The sequence below is a fragment of the Chiloscyllium punctatum genome, chromosome 11 (genome assembly GCF_047496795.1).
Source record: "Chiloscyllium punctatum isolate Juve2018m chromosome 11, sChiPun1.3, whole genome shotgun sequence".
NCBI lineage: Eukaryota > Metazoa > Chordata > Chondrichthyes > Orectolobiformes > Hemiscylliidae > Chiloscyllium > Chiloscyllium punctatum.
Window position 1 is genome coordinate 92,568,968 of NC_092749.1, and position 17,600 is coordinate 92,586,567.

General features: G+C 38.6%; 1 protein-coding gene across 2 annotated transcripts in view; it reads left to right on the top strand.

Annotated features, from left to right (window-relative positions):
• Positions 1-17,600, top strand: part of LOC140483199 (son of sevenless homolog 1) — a 285,798-nt gene that overhangs the window by 159,333 nt on the left and 108,865 nt on the right. For both annotated transcript variants that reach the window (XM_072581258.1, XM_072581259.1), the window contains exons 2-4: positions 6,446-6,571; positions 11,755-11,886; positions 15,802-15,966. In XM_072581258.1, the coding sequence (XP_072437359.1) occupies positions 6,446-6,571; positions 11,755-11,886; positions 15,802-15,966 (423 nt within the window). The remainder of the gene's footprint in view (positions 1-6,445; positions 6,572-11,754; positions 11,887-15,801; positions 15,967-17,600) is intronic.

Here is a 17,600-nt window from a genome sequence, read left to right on the forward strand (position 1 = left end):
TAAATGTTGTACCTAGATCCTGCACTTCCTCTGGCAGTATATTCCATCCACTAAACATTCGGCTTTCAAAAAAAGTTGCCCCTTATTCTTTTTAAAACTTAATCTTCCCACCTTAAAAATATGCCCCCTAGTTATAAACTCTCCCGCTTGAGGGAAAAGACCCTTGTTATTCCCCTTATTTGTGACCCTTAGGATTTTATAATTCTCTGTATGATCACCCCTCAACCTCCTAAAAATGGAGAAAAAAGTCTTTGCCTATGCTTCTTATTTTTATAGCTCAAATCCTCCATTCCCAGCAATATCCTGGTACATCTTTTCTGAACCCTTGCCAGTTTAATAATTCCCTTCATATGGCAGGGTGACCAGAATAGTATACTGTACTCCAGAAGAGGCCTTACCAACATACTGTGCAACCTCAACCTGACATCCCAACTCCTACACTCAAAAGGTCTGAACAATGAAACCAAGCATGCTAAAATGCCTTCCTAGCAACCCTGTGACACAAATTTCAAAGAATTCTCAACTTGAACCCCTTGGGGGTCCCAAGGCAGAAGATGAGGCGTTCTTCCTCCAGGCGTCAGGTGGCTTGGATTTGGTGGTGGAGGAGGTCCAGGGCTTGCATGTCCTTTGTGGGATGGGCAGGGGACTTGAAGTGGTTGGCCACAGGGTGGTGGGGTTGTTTGTCCCAGAGATGTTCCCTGAAATGTTCTGCGAGCATGTAAACTAGGCTGATGATAATGCAACAAAGAGAATGCTACATTGGTGATGGTGTTGACTTTTGACTACTTAGTTTGCCAAGTACAATGCTAAAAAGAGATGAGGGACTTTTTTGGTGTTCTGTCTTGTATTTATTCAGTCACTGTCATCAAAACAGAATGATTATTTCATTGCATTTTGGAAACTTGGTGTTTGTAGTCTGGCACCTACATTTTTCAGTATAACAGCTGGGAAGTTATACTCCTGAATTGTGACTTGCTTTGTACTGTGTATAATTACATCTTTTTCCTTACTGTTAGCATTTTAAACTTCATTATTGAGACTCTCTGCAGTAGAAACCAGCTGCTCTTGAGGACCTGCAGGTCTTGTGCTGTTAAGTTCTGACTTGACATTGTTGTCAAAACTTCTTAAACTGACACAGAATATTGTTTAGGAACTTTTTTTATGAATGGACATGTTGGTTCCAGAGAGTACTTAAAAATGTGCATCTAAAGCAGTTAATTTCCATTTGGTAGTATTATTCTTGGTAGCATTTTTTAAGAAAAGATTTTTGCTCTCAGCGTGATTAGTCTGTAAGAGTTTGTTTACAGAGTAGTAGAGCTTCTGGAAAATATGTTATAGTTTTATCTGCTGTCAGTTATGTTATGTAATGCAATGCTTCACCATTACTTGTGTTGCAGAAACCAGTGGATTCCTTGTTCTGTTTGGGCTGTGCTAAAATCACAGTAAAAATATTAGAGAACATCAGATCATTTGTCATTTTATAAAGCTATTCATCTAAAATGCAGTTCAGATATTTGTGATCTCACTGTAGCCCTAAGTTTGATCAAGCCTTGCTCATTGTCTCATGCGGACTTTGTAAAGTGTTCAATGTGCGTGGGAAAAATGGTTGGCATGCACAGAATATGAATAGTGCTCAGATAAGAATAAAATTAAAGTGGTCGAGAAACCTTAGTAGACTTGATGCTTTTGAAATATAACTAGTGCAGAGTGGCAATCGGCAAAACACTTAATCTTGAATGGTGTAGTCAGAACCGAGAAAATAAATTATAATCATAATGCACAGATACAGTCCAATTTTGCTTTCAGCACTCTGTTCAGTTCTAATCATGGAGGCATGAAGAGGGTAGACAAAGGCTGGAAGCAATGCGAAGAGGAGCTACAAGGCTGATTCCTAATGTTAATAGTATGAATTCTGATGGAAGGATGGAGAGATTTTAGAAGCCTGTAAATTCATTAACAAAATTGACAAAGTAAATCTGGAACATAAATTTGAAATTTAATTTGGAGATCAAAGCAAGGGGACATTGGTTCAACTGATTAAATCCTAAATTCAGGACTGATTACTAGAAATTCTCTCAAACTGATCAATGCATGGAATAGACTTCTATATAGAGAAAAGGATTGAAAGAAGGGAAGTGTTGGCACAGTGGTATGCCAGAGATATATGCCAGAGATGCAGGTTCATGTTCTGGAGACACACATTTGAATCTCACCACAGCAGATGGTGAAATTTGAATTCTCTTAATAACTATTGGAACCGCAAAAGACTCATTTCACAATGGTTTACTGGGAATCTCATCTAAGGAGGACAGTTTCCTTTGTTAAAGGAAAAGGAACCAAATAGGATTTACGAGGAGAAAGTGAGGACTGCAGATGCTGGAGATCAGAGCTGAAAATGTGTTGCTGGAAAAGCGCAGCAGATCAGGCAGCATCCAAGGAACAGGAGAATCGACGTTTTGGGCATAAGCCCTTCTTCAGAAATTTACGTCAACCCACTGTGGATATCTGTCTGTCATTAATTTCATGCTTTCACTGAGTTTTGATTTCTTGGTGAGATTTAAACTTCGAACGTTGCATTGGGGTTCTGGATTAGATTAGATTAGATTACTTACAGAGTGGAAACTGGATTACCAGTCCTGTAACATTACCATTATGCTGCTGCTTCCCCTGACTTCAGCTTCACCCACCCATCTATTCCATCTGTTCATGACTGTAATGGTAGGAGTAACCAGTGCGCAATACTTGTGGATTCAAAGTCTGGTCCTCATGTTGAGGTTGACTTCCATTGTATCATGTAATACAATCACTGTGCTAAATGGGGTCAATTTTGAATGTGTCTAGCAGCTTGATTGGGCATCCTTAAAGTACTTCAGGTGTTCAGCAGAATCTTATTCAAACACACTTTCTTGGCCAATGCATTCCACACAACCCACTATCCTATTGCCACTAAGATAGTTACCAACCGTGGTTCAATTAAAAGTGCAGGACGATGTGCTGGGCATAGTAGTAGACGTACCATGGTAATGAGGTGTCAACCTAGTGAAACTGCAGCACTGCACTGCTTGGATGCCAAAAGGTGGAACCAGTATGTCATTGAGCTAAGCAGTTCCAATACCAATGGATCAGACCCAAGTATGTTGGTTCTCCCATATCCAATCATGAACAGGAGGAATAGGCTTCACAAATAACCTATCCTTGATGGGAGCCCAGTACATCAGTGCAAAAGACCACGCTGAATCAGAAGTGAATAAAACAGCCCATGTCTGTCAGAGGCAAGATCTGGACAAGATTGAGGCTTGGTCACATGAACATTCTACAAGCGGCAAACACTGGGTGTCTCCGATAGGAGAGAGTCTAACCATTCAAAGTCATTGTCATCACTGAATCTCCCACTGTCTACATCCTGGAAATTAATATTCACTAGAAACTCAATGGCTGCAGTTTCATATTCTGCTGCTGCAAGAGGAGTTCAGAAGCTGTGAATTCTGTGGAGAGCAACTCATTCCTGTCTCCCCTGTGCCCCCTGCCACTTGTAAGGCACAAGCCAGGAGTGTGATGGAATATTCTTCACTTGTCTAGATGTATAGCTCCAACAGCACTAAAGAAACTCAATGCCACCCAGGAAAAAGCAGTTCATTTTGTTGGCATCCCATTCATTACCATTAATGTTCATTTGCTTCACCACTGCCGTATAGTGGCAGCAGTGTGCTCAGTTTTCAAGGTAAACTGCGGTAAGTTACCGTGGCTCCTTAGCAGTTTCTCAATCTGTAACTGTTACCACCAAGAAGGACATTGGCAGCCATTTCAAGGAAGTGTTACGATCTGCAAATTCTACTCAAAGCCACACACCTTCCTGATTTGGAACAATATTGCTGCTCCATCATTTGCCAGGTCAAGATCCTGGAACCCATTTTCTAACACCTTAGGACTGCAACAAGGAAGCAACACATCACCACCTCTAAGGCAATCAAGAATGGGCAACAAATTCTGGCCTCACAAGTGATGGCCACATCCCACAAATGAATGGAAAAACAAGTAGGACTCATAAGAAACTATCTGAATGTTACATTGTGCAGCAAGGTTGTCAGATTTTGAGATTTCTGACAAATCTTGGTATACTGCTTCTTAAAAATATTGCTACTTAATTCTAAATTCACAAGATAACGAATAGTAAATGGAAATGACATTTCAATTCAAATCATGGTGATTTAATATTTAAGGGGGCTTTTCTGGACATTTGGTGCTGGAACAACACTTCTCCTTCAATTAACAAGCATCATTACGAGGTTAGGTTGGTGGATCCTAATCTTTCAAGTGCATATTGATAAACAGCTTACATTTGAAGTAGGAATGGAAAAAGGTGGGGAGACACTGTCTGGACTAAAGGGTAGTAAAATTCTGTTCATATTTATGATGACCTGGTGTGGCGTAGTATCTTGTATTCAATATTTTACATTCTTATGTGAAGACAAGAATTCAATATTTTACGTTCCTGTATGTTGATAAAAGTGAATCTGATGATGTGCAAGTAAGTGAATCAGCCTAGTGAGTTGTGCAGAACCTGTGTATCTCATTTATTAATCACTTGATCTGTCTTAATAAAGTAACAAGTGTTTGTGGAAAAGATAAGAATATCCTGTTTGAGTTACTAGAGGGTAATACTGTTACATCTCTGGTTATACTATCGTGCAAGTAAATGTCGAAACATAGGAGCAGGAGTAAGCCATTCATCCTTAAAATTTCACTGTTCAATAAGATCATGGTTGATCTGTTTGTGTCTCCAGTCCACCTTTCTGTCTACCCTTCCAAAAACCCTTTACTCCTTTGTCTGTCAAAAATCTGTTACAGCCTCCACTGGTTTCTGAGTAAGATTATTCCACAGACAGAAATTTTTTAAAAAATTCTCATCTTCATGTTAAGAGTATTTTTTTTATTAGAGTCATGCTGTTTTTATAGCTTCTAAAGAAACTCTTTGGCACATTGTGTCCATGCTGGTCATCATAATATCCATCTGTTGTAATCCTCTTTGCCAGCACTTGGCCCTTGGCTTTGTATGCTTGGGGGTTTCCATCTAAATACTACTAAAATGTCTTGCGGGCTCCCCCCTCTACCACCCTTTGTGGCAGTGACTTCCTGATATCCATCACACTTTTGGTGAAAACATTTTTCCTCAAATTCCTTCTAAACATCCCACATCTTATCTTAAAACTGTATCTCCTGGTTAGTGACCCGTCTACCAAAGGGAAAAGTGTCTCCCCATCTATCGTGTGCCTCAGTACTTTGTACATTTCATTCAGATGTCCCCTTTGGCTTTCTCCCTCTCGGGGAAAACAACTCCAGCCGAGTCAGCCTCTTTTCGTAGCTGTGTTGTTCCAGTACAGACAACATTCTGGTGAATCTCTTCTCTACCCACTCTAGTGCAATCACATCTTTCTTACAATATGGTGATCAGGACTGCACGTATTCATTCAGTTGTGGCCCAACTAACATTATGAATTGCTCCATCAAAACCTCCTTGCTCTTGTATCAGCCAAGGCATTGAATACACTTAACTTGGACTGGATCTTGCATGTTTCAATAAGATGAGCTTTGTTTCTAAACTGTATTGTATAATATAGATAAGGATGAGCAGTTAAACTGTTCAATGTTGTTTCTTGAGATAAGTTGTGCATTCTGGAAATTTGATGAATTAACCTCAGCTATTTCTAAGCAATTGTCTCTTCGTTTTCAAATAAGACGTCCAAACTGTAATTTAGATGTGGTCCAATCCATAAATGGCGTCATTCCACTTTTCTTCGTAATCATTGCTCTCTTTGCTTTCTAAATTTTGTGACTCGTGTTTTGAGGTACCAGGAACCCTCTAAACCTGAGTTTTAACTTTTTTTCTGGATATAAATAACACGTTGCTTTTCTGCTCCAACTAAAGTGGAAAACCGCACATTTTCCCACTTCTGGCAATTTTTCCCCCCCACACTCCCTTCAGATGCACGCATCTCTTAGTATATGCTCTATCTCATCTTGACAACTTACCTCACCTCCCAACCTTTCTTGGTGTCTTTCACAAATTTTGCTACCATATGTTTGGTCTCAGGTGGTCAACTTGCAGAGAAGTGAGACTCTTGGACAGTATATGTCAATGACTGATACCACTGTGCCAAGAGGATACTTTTTGCCAGACCGACAGTTGTAATCTTGACTTGATCTTTCTGTATAAATGAATTTGGGTGAGCCCAAAGACCTTCCATGTCTGTAATGATCCAGTAAAAAAAATTGTTTCTATCAAGCAATTTTAAAGCATGCACCTGAAATGCCACAGGTGTGAATTGATTTTTCTTTCAGTATTTGAGGTATGACGTGAAATTTTGTTTGTTTGATTTGCATTAATTAACATTTCATTTGTGTCTGCTCTTTAATTGTTAATTATTTTTCCATTTACTATTGTCAGGTTCAACAACAGGTACATCCCAAACTTGCCTCTACTGAGGATGCCTTGCAATACATTGAAGAGCTAATCCTACAATTGCTGAGCATGCTTTGTTTAGCCCAACCTCGTAGTGTTCAAGATGTGGAGGTAAGGTGATATCACGTTACAAGTGCTTGAATTGCATCGGGAGGTCCAATTCTTTCTCTTTGTAAACAATTTCATTTCGCATCCTTACTGATGTTCATTTTGCAGTGATGAACTTGTTTGGATAACCTTTCCATTTTATTTCATACGTTAGAACTTTTCTTCATTGTCTTTGCTTTTGGTTCAAAATTGTATAGTTCCCCTTTTCTTCATTTACCTTCCACGCCCCCAGGCTCAATCTATCATCTTTACACTATCATTGTTCTTTTTTGCTCCAACCATGCTGCCATTATTGATTTTCCCACCTTAGTTTCAAACTGACAGTCCTGCCTTCAGCATGGCACCCAATTCCCACACTAGTTGTTATTTCCCGTACCACTGACATCATGATGGAAGATGCAGCTAGGAATGAGCCAATATTGTTAAAGTTCCATCCTACAGTAAATGAAGATGAGGATAACAGAAGCACAAACAAGCATTTCAGCTGAAGCTGGGTGATCATAAAGGTGGATAGGCTAGACTTTGTAATGCACCATGACGTAAGTTTTGCAGCTTAGGTCAGGGCTGGACAGGATTGCAGTCTTTTCAGTTTTTCCTAAAATGATAACTAGGAAAGGGTAGAAACTGGTGGGGCTTTAAGTTGTCTAAGGTTGTAATCAGCATATATTGTTGAAACTGAGATTGTGGCTTTGGATGATGCGAAAAGCAAGCAAATAGGTAAGTTGAAGGCAAATATCTTAGAGGGAGTGCATGGGCAGTTGGAAACAGATGCTATTACGAAAGGTTCTTTGGATCCAACTTGGATAGGTTAGTGGTAATATTGGAAGCGGTGGGCATGGATGGGAGATAAGGATGGAAATTGGAGAGATTTTTAAATTAAATCTGCAACTAGATTGTTTATAACATTAAACATGGATCCTTTTCCTGATAAATTTATTTACAGAATGCAACATTATGTGCTGTGCACTGGTATTAACGTTTGGTCCCAGCCAGTAGTCTTTGTGTTTTCAATCAGTCTGTTCAGATATGATATGACACACACACATCTGGAGCAGCTAAGACTCAAACCTTCTGGTCCAGAAGTAGAGACATTACCACTTCACCACAAGACTCACCGACCGAAGTGAGTCTTCAAAAGTGACTCATACTACTTAGCCAAACATTTAACCTTCATCTATGTGGATATTTTCTAATCGACTGGTTCAGAGGTGTCACCACATGACTCTGGAGCAGGTGGCCCCTGAGCCTGGGCTTCTGACTCAGACGTAAGGACGCTACCACTGCAATATAGGAACCCCTGAATGTTTTCAATCGATCTATTTTGAGACACCTCTGGAGCAGGTAGGACTTCTGGCCCAGGGGTAGACACGCTACCAAAAGTAAATTCTAATTAGCCTATTCAGAATGCAATTGGATACTTCAGAGGAGGGTGAGATTTCAGTTCAGGCCTTAAGGCTCCAAGGTAACTACGCTAGAAATTTCCTAATTAACTTGTTCAGAGCTGTTATGACACACCTCTCGAGCAGTTGGGACTTGAACCCAGGGTCTCCTGGTTCAGAGATAGGGTAACTATCATTGCACCACAAAAGACTTTTTCACCTGAGTATCTTGTAAATCTAATTACATAGCTGTTAAAACACTTGGACCAACCTCCATTCAATAAGGATTGGAAAGTAAGCTGAGAGAACTGGGAAAGTGTAAGATTTACACCCTTGTTCATAAAGTTATAGATCCAACAGTTATAAATCAAGCTGTTGAAACTGTGCTGGGAAAGCTTTTAAATTAATATTTTAGCATCAGCTTACCGGTCATTTGGTCAAATCTGGACTCTTAAAGGGAAGTCAGCATAAATGTAAGGGCAAATTCTTGTGTTTAACTAACTTGGTTGAATTTCTTTATAACAGATTTGATGAGATGTGTGTTTTTTTGTAGTCTGTGGAATTACAAATGATATTAAAGTGCTGTGTGTCAAGCTTATCAGCAATTCGAAATCCATTTAATAACTACTGTTACTGTCTCTTTTATCTAGTTGACTGAGGGTTAGGAAACAGTAATGGTTAACAGTTAATTTTTAAACTTGAGGTTTCCAAGCACTGGTATTTTGACTGCTGTTCATCTCTGTTAATACCTGGACTTGGGAATGTAAAGCATAATTTGAAACATTTTGGATGATGATGCAAAACTTCGAATATTGTAAACTGAGAATTAGATGTTGGTAGACTTCAGTTGGGCTTGTGCTAGTGGAATGGGTGGATATGTTCGAGACAAATTTAATGTAGGGAAATGTGAAGTGTTTCATTTTTCTGGAAAGGAGGAGGAGAGTCAGTACAAATTGAAGAGGACCATTCCACAGTGAGTACAAGACTAGAAATACCTAGGCATGCATGTGCATGAGTCATTGAAGATAGCTGGGCAGTTTGAGAAAGTGTTTACAAAGACAGATTCCTCAGATTTATGAATAGAGGCATGGAGTTCAAAAGCATGTTATACTGAACCTTCATAAAACATTGGTTCATCCTGAACTGAAACATTGTGTCCATTTCAGGGCATTGAACTTGAGGAAAAATGTCAATGGTTTTGAGATGATGCAGAGAATTTTTGCAGGATGAAGGTCTTCAAATATATCCATGTAACCATGAAGAGAAGATTGAAAGAAGATTTTGTAGAGATATGCAAAATCATGAGAGGTTCAGATGGAGTGCATCAAGAGAAACTATTCCCATTTGCAAAAGATTTGAGAACCTGTAAGGACAGATTTTGTGACTGGCAAAAGCACCAAAAGTGACATGAGAAAATGTTTAACACAAGGTGATAAGGCTCAGGATTAGAATGTCTAAGTGTATAAGGCTGTTTCAATTGTGTATTTCAATAGAAAATTGAATGAGCATCTGAAGATGAAAAAGTATTTATGGGAATAGGACGCATGTAAGACTCGCTAAATTGCCCTATTGAGGAACTATCACAAACCGAATGAACCACATGGTCACTTGTTCTGTAAGCTAACTATGATGGAAAGTCTGAAGGAAGAAAGAGAAGGGGAAATCTTGACAATATTAAGATAGTGGTAGGTGGTCCATAGATAATTTTAAAAGTGATTTGAGAGGTGTGGAACAGATGAAATGCTCAAAGCAGGAAGTGGTGCCACTGAACTGGGCAGAGCAACCAAAATGTGACTTGTATTATGAAGGCCCGATCACCATTGATTTTTGTTATTATGAACCATTTCTGCTTTTTCCTATCTTAAGTAATTACTTGTATAAGTTATCATCTCAAATGCCAAATTAAGTTTGATTGAAACATTGTGACCTTTCATGAGGCTTGATTTCATTTTAGGACTTTAAGGCATTACAATTAATTACCCGTTTGTCTCCTTTTAATTATTTAAAATTAGGGTCTGTATAAAATACATTTGCATTGAACTGTTATTCTTTAATTTGCTGCTGCCTGAAATTCAATAAATCCAATATATTACCTTCTGCAGTATTTTCTAAGTCTCTGAATCAAGTACAGATTTTATTGAAATTTTCAAAGCTATACCATGTTATGTTTTGGGCTCATCGAAGTTCATGTGAAGCTACAAAGATTTCACTAGATGTATGGTTTCCACAGTTCATGATTGAAATGCACAGTAGCCTGCTTGCAATGAGAATTGCGTGATACAGTGATAAAAATCACACAACACCAGGTTATAGTCCAACAGGTTTAATTGGAAGCACACTAGCTTTCGGAACGACGCTCCTTCATCAGGTTTTTGCGATCAGGTGATCATCACAATCACCTGATGAAGGAGCGTCGCTCCAAAAGCTAGTGTGCTTCCAATTAAACCTGTTGGACTATAACCTGGTGTTGTGATTTTTAACTTTGTACACCCCAGTCCATCACCGGCATCTCCAAATCGTGATACAGTGAAGCTTGGACTTTGCTGAGGTCTCAGAAATTTTAACACCTCTAAAGCTATAATTATGTAGTATTCCTGGTTTAATCCAACAAATTGGTTAATTGCTCCACATATTAGTATTTAAAATGGCTCATACATCCAAGAAGAAACTTCTTATTTAAGAATACAGTTATTGGTACTAGAGCCAAACGTCCTTCTTGAAACTTGCCGCATCAGCATTTGAGTCAAAATGCCTCACCACTTCAGCATCAGTTGCGCATTTATTTTGACTGTATTTAACATTTATTTATTTCACAGATCAAATGCTTTCAGAATAATAGCAATTTATAGCACGTGAAACCTTCCAAATACTATATTGCTTAAGTTCTATCAACTTGTCATTTTTCCTCAGTTCTGTAAGATTTTCATTTTTTTTAAAAAGGAGTTACTGTATGTGCCATAATTAATGAATTTATCAGCGTTATTTGTATTTATTGTATCAATGCAGCACCTATAATAAAAGAGCAGACTGAATCCAAAGTCACAGTCTGGAGGCCACGCTTGCACTCTGGTTTATCCATTCGAACAAGATTGTATCTATTCTATATCATTTGTTCAGTCATCGCAGATAACAGTGCGATGTAAATATAATTCTCACGAGGTTGACTTTGAGCTTGATAGTATTTAGCAACATTGCTGAGAAAAGTCACTTTTGCCATGCACTCAATATAAAGTTCAAGAAGAAACCAACATTTATACTGCATGAGAGGAGACAGCTAATCGGTTGGCAAGTGGGCTCTGATGGGCAGAGGCATTGCAGCAGAGAATTTAACCATTAGTGCTGATTGCCAGTTCACAGTCAGGCGTTGTTTAAGTTTTAAATCAGACAGGTTGACCTGTCCTGAAGAGTACAAAATGAAAAGCTTTGACAGAATGTATTTTTTCAATAATAGTCATATTCTGTACTACCAAACGATTATTTAGCACTACTTGATCATTGGGCTTAAATGTTTCCTGTTTCTGTATTTGTTCGAGTCGAAATTATATCTGTCTGATTTTAGTGTTGTCACAGATTTGATCAATATTATTTAAATAGTGCAAGGAAATTTTCTTGAATCATCAAAGAACTGTCTTCTGGAGTATTCATGTGTAGGGGAGGATGGCTTGTTGAGATGCATATTCAAATTTTCAATTTGGTATTCTAAGTAAATTACTGGTACAATTTGAATATGTTAATAAATGTCAGTGTCTTGCAAGTGACTAATAACTGAAATTGCAGAATACAGCTTTATTCAAAATCTGTTTTTAGGAACGTGTGCAGAAATCATTTCCTCATCCAATTGACAAGTGGGCCATTGCTGATGCTCAGTCCGCCATAGAGAAACGTAAACGTAGAAATCCTCTTTTGTTGCCAGTTGACAAAATTCACCCTCTTCTAAAGGTAAGATTTGCATAATTAAATTTGATTTTTGAAACATTTATGTGGCAGTTAAATTTAATTAATGAGTGGGGAGTTTGTCTACCGATATTGCTGTTATGGCTACAATTTTCAGTGACCATCAGGCAATAATCCTTGAACAGTCCTCAATTATTTTGCCAGTATTTAGACTGCCCTAAAACTTTGGATTAAGTTTATACACATAGCTTGTCCCTTTGTAGAAATTCTGTTTGTTATCCATCACACTTTTGTCGACAAAATACAGATTCCACTATCTGGAGTTGTTGGGGCGTCCTACCCTGTTTGATCCAAAATCATATGCTGCAGGAAATGTGGACTTTATTGTATTTTTTCTTTGTCTCTGGACTGCTGTTCAGGATACCTGACCACTGGGCATAACCATTATAAGGGATTACAATCCCTTAAACACTCATCTTCCAGGGAAAGGGTAGAATTTATGAAATGTGTATGGTGACATTGAATATATCAAGCTAATTCTGTTGTATTCAGCCACAGGTGTTAGTTGTATTTTTGTTTCTGCATCAACCTCCATTCCCTCTTTCTGTACTATCTCAATGTTACCAAGACTGGAAGGTTTGAATTATAAGGACAGCCTCGATAGGCTAGAAGTGTACAAGGCTGAAGGGTGACCCTAGCAAGGTTTATAAAATCATGAGGGACATAGATCAAGTGAATAGCCAAGGTCTTTTCCCCAGGACAGTGGAGTCCAAAACTAGATAGCATAGGTTTCAGGTGAGAGGGAAAAGATTTAAAAGGGGCCTGAGGGGCAACTTTTTCATGCGGAGGGTGGTGCGGGTGTGGAATGAGCTGCCAGAGGAAGTGATAGTACAATTAGAATATTTAAAAGTCATTTTGACAAGTACTTGGATAGCTAAGATTTAGAGGGACATGTGCCAACTTCAGGCAAATGGGGCCAGTTCCGTTTCAAAAGCCTGGTCAGTTTGGGAAAGTTGGGTCAAAGGGCCTGTTTCTGTGCTGTATGACTGAAGAACTAAATTGATTTCCACATTGTCTTGAATTTTTCTGTTGTCTTTGGAAATGGAATACAGATGTTGTGACACGTAGGAAATATTTACTTTACAAATATTGAAGGTGGAATTTGCTCACCAACTTGTTGGAATGGGCATTGTTGCTCATTTGGCAGATGACACAGATAGATGGAGGGACAGGTGGTGTTGAGGAAGTGCGAAGGCTGCAGAAGAACCTGGAGGAGGGGGAGAAAACATTGGTAGATGAATTGCAATGTGGCCAAGTATGAGATTATGCACTTTGAAAGAAAGAAGTGGTGAAGACTCTCTTCTAAATTGGGATAGGCATCAGAAATCTGAAGCACAAAGGGGCTTAGGGATCCTTGTCTCTTAAGGTTTACATGCAGGTTCACTGGGCACTTAGGAAGGGAAAAGCAACGTTAGTATTCATTTCTGGAATACAAGAGCAGAGATATACTGCTGAGGCTGTAAAGGCTTTAGTCAAATCACGTTTGGAATGGTGTGAGCAGTTTTGGGCCCCGTATCTCCCAAACAATATTGGAGGGTGTCCAGAGGAGGTTACAAAAATGAAGGACTTGCCATTTGAGAGGCCTGGATAGAGTGGATGCAGAGAAAATGTTCCCAGTAGTAGACTCGACCACGACCTGAAGGCACAACTTCCGAGTGAAGAGCCAAGCCTTCAGAGCTGAGATGAGGAATTTCCTCAGCCAGCGAGTGGTTAATCTGTGGAATTCATTGTTGCAGAAAGTTGTGCAGGCCAAGTTCATGAGGTGTATTTAGGATGGAGTTAGGTCCTTGATTGGTAAAGGGACCAAGGGTTGCAGGGAGAAGACATGAGAATAGGGTTGAGAAACTTATCAGCCATGATTGAATAGCAGGGTATACTCAATAGGCCAAGTGGCCTAACTCTATCTTATGGTCTTATGGGATAATTTGCTCATTCGCAAAAGGTTGACCTAGCCGGGCAATGTCATTCCTGTGTCAAATACAAAACCTACCTGAGTGAAATGATGCGGTGATGAACATGCTTTACATTGGGCCCATCTTGAACGTATTCAGAAGGTATCCAATTTTGATGTGTCTGAATGTCATTTGTACAGAATCAAAATGCTGATATAGTCTATTTTGGTTCAGATACTCCATCTTAACTCTAATTTACTCCAGTCAATTAAATGTATTCTCGAATCAATCTGTCCAATGGAACAGGTGTGATTTGAAACCAGACTTCCTAGCTCAGAGGTAGGACTATGACCACTGTGCTCAAAAACCCTCAGGCAATGAAACATTTTTTTTAATCAACCTGTTTGAAGATTGTATTGCCCAGTTCTGGTGCAGGTGGGATTTGAACCTGGGTCTGTGGCTCCGAAGAAAGACACTACCATTCCAGTAATTGTTTACACTTCTCTCTGAAACCATTCTTTTGAACTCATTGCAGGGTCATTGTCACATAATACCAGTGATTCTGTTCTGAAGTGACTGGATTAGTGAGTTGACTCAAAGTATGCTGGAGGAAACAAAAGCTGAGGTGGTTCTGCCATTAGCTGAAGGTCAGAATGTAAGGCATAGGTTTCTTAAATGCAGCAATTGCACAGAAAGATGAATGATTCTGCAAGTGCAAGTAAAGGACTGTTACAAAAGAAAAGTGGCATTGTGGGTTCGTTATTTTGCCTTCAGTACAGAAAGATAAATGAAGCTGATGAAATAAGTGTGCTTTTATGACTGTTGGCAAGGTCAACATCTGAAAGACACATCCATTAGACGAGAGCATAAAGGAATGTTTTGGACATTAACTAGGCATTAAAGACAGTCCTGAATTTGTAACAGCCTTCATATAAGGTTGCATTATTGCTGCTGAGTTTGTCTGGGAATGGGAGAAATGTTTGTGGAGCAGGGTGCAGCAAACAGTTTCAGATACTAGGCATTGATATAGAATGTGCGACAGTCTTACAACTATGGTTATTCATCATTTCCCAGATTTTAAGGAATTCCAACCACCACCACTGCCAACACCTCACCTCTACATCGACTGAGCACTTAAAACTTAAATTTCTCACAACTCATACAACAGTTGAAACGTTTGGAACTCTTGTCCTGTTTTGAGATGTGCTCATATTAAGCTGACGACTACTAAAATCTGCCTCTAATGAAAAGTCATCAGTCTGAAGCACTAACTCACCTTCTCTCTCCACAGTGCCTGACTTACTGAGTATTTCCAGCAATTTGATCTGTATTTTGGGTATTCTAGTGGCTAGCCTGGGGAAGACTGCCTCCAGTCTTGTGCCCCACATGATCTCTAGGATCAGTCCACCTAGCAATTTCTCTCTTCATGGTGACAAGACCGTCATTACACTTTGAAGGGTAGGGATCTTGAACTGATCTGTTCCAAGAGAATGTGTAAAATAATTTAAAATTCTATTGGAAAACTAAAACATTTTAAGCAAAAAGAGCATTTTTCAAGTTAGATTTAGATTCAATAAATACAAACTAATTATGAAAATAAACTCCAAGGGATACCAGGAGAAGCTGTTAGTAGTTAACTTTGTTCTGGAGAAATGTCATTTTATGCACAAATGCTGCCTGGCCTGCTGAATTTCTCCAGCATTCTGTTTGTTTCAGATTCTCAACATCTGCAGTATTTTGCTTTTAATCACAGATTCTCTTGTTTATTGTCATCACTTATTTTTCTAAAATAGATGTAAAACTTAGGTAATTCTTTGTGAAGGTTAGTGGACATGAACCAATATATTCCAAAAAAAACATCAAGTTATTGTACCTTGAGGATTTTGTTTCTGCTCTTTGAATCTATTCCAGATCTAAACTGGTAATACTCTGAATTGAAGAATGAATGTTGAAAATCAGTTTGCTTTTTAAGTCCAATATTTGATTGTTATTTTGCTTAATCTTTCAGGAGGTTCTTGGTTACAAAGTCGACCATCAAGTTTCTGTTTACATTGTTGCAGTGTTGGAGTACATATCTGCTGACATACTTAAACTAGCAGGCAATTATGTACGAAACATACGGCACTATGAAATCACCCAACAAGACATTAAAGTGGCCATGTGCGCTGATAAGGCAAGAAAAAAATCCATTTTGTTTAGCGACTTTTTCTTTTAAAACTGTTTTACCAATATTTTTATTTACTCTTTCAAAATCACTCCTTTCACTGACAAGAAAGGAAATATGATTGGTTTGGTTCAAGGAAATCTCTTGCCTAGTTTGGAAACATCTTAATGCCAACTAGCAAATGCAATGTCTGCCCTTAGATTTCTACTCTCCTTACCATTCAAAAGACTAACCACTCCTTCTCAATGAAGCAGTAATTTATGGGCAATACTTTCAATCGTGTACTATATTCAAAGCTCAAAATGTGTGTCTCCAACATAGATTGGGTGACTGTTTTACAGAACATCTCCATTCAGTCCAAAAGCAAAACGCTGAGCTTCAGGTGGCCAGGTTTTCAAATTTTCTGCCTTGCTGTGATGTTTGCATTGCTACCCTCTGCACTGTCCCTGAGAAGCTTCATGTAAGATTCAAGAACAGCAACTCACCTTTCACTTCTACGCTTTATGGTCTTCTGAGCTCTATATTTAAGTTCAGCCATTTCAGACATTATGTCTACATTTTGCTTTTGATGTACACCTGCTCAAGATGCATCTTTTGCTTCTTTGTTTCTTTTTCTTGACCCATCTCATCACTTTTGCCCTGTAAGCTATGAACCATTGGTTTATTCAATCCCTGTTGACTTTCACCCTCTCATAAAACTTGCTTTGCCCTGTGTTTCTCCCTGCCGCTTACTCAAACCTATTATGTCTATAACATTTCCCAGTACTATGGAAATGTTAACTCTGTTTTTCTACACAGATGCTGCTCTAATTGTTGAGTACTTCTCGCTGATTTTGTTTTTATATTAATTAACAGAATCTGTTCTGAACTGCAGATAATGAGACCAGCTGTAATCAATCAGCTGTCTATACACTCTTGTTTTTTAACTTGCATCCCCAAAACAGTCTCAAATCAAATGGGCATGTGTTGAAATTAAAATGCAAAGGTGTCCAATTACATACTTTTCAGGACAAATCACAGTTTTATTTTTGGGATAAAAAAAATTGCAAGCTTTTCTCAAAGCATCAAAGGCCATCACACTAGCTGGAGAAATTTGAGCTTGACTGAAATACCAGGCAAACTTTTACAACCATATTTTTTATTGTAAATAAGGTATATAAATGCTTTTCTATTCTAAATGTTCTTAAATATTTGTATTTTGTTTTGAAATATGCTTTTTTGGACCTCAAAGCAATACTCCTTTGCCTCCAAGTTCCACTTTGAGCACATATAACACAATTAATACACTGCATTTAAAACCCAGTGATTGAAATAAACCGCAATAGTAATGACATAAAAGAAATTGAGTAAAAACACTATTCATCCAACCTTATCGTCTTTAGTGGCAAAGGCAAATCCCCTTTCATCCTTCCCACCCCAGCTTAATTCACAGACACAGGTGCCCAAACTTGGATCATTTGCCTGTTAAAGAAGCATATGGTCAATATTTTATGACCTCAAACTGAAGACACTGAAGAATGCATGACATCGTATCCAGATAAGTATGATCCAGAGATTAACATGCTTCCTTTTTTCTACTTTTCTTCTCCCCAACATTGGAGAAAGTGCATGTGCGACACATTGACTGAAGTTGTCAAGATATT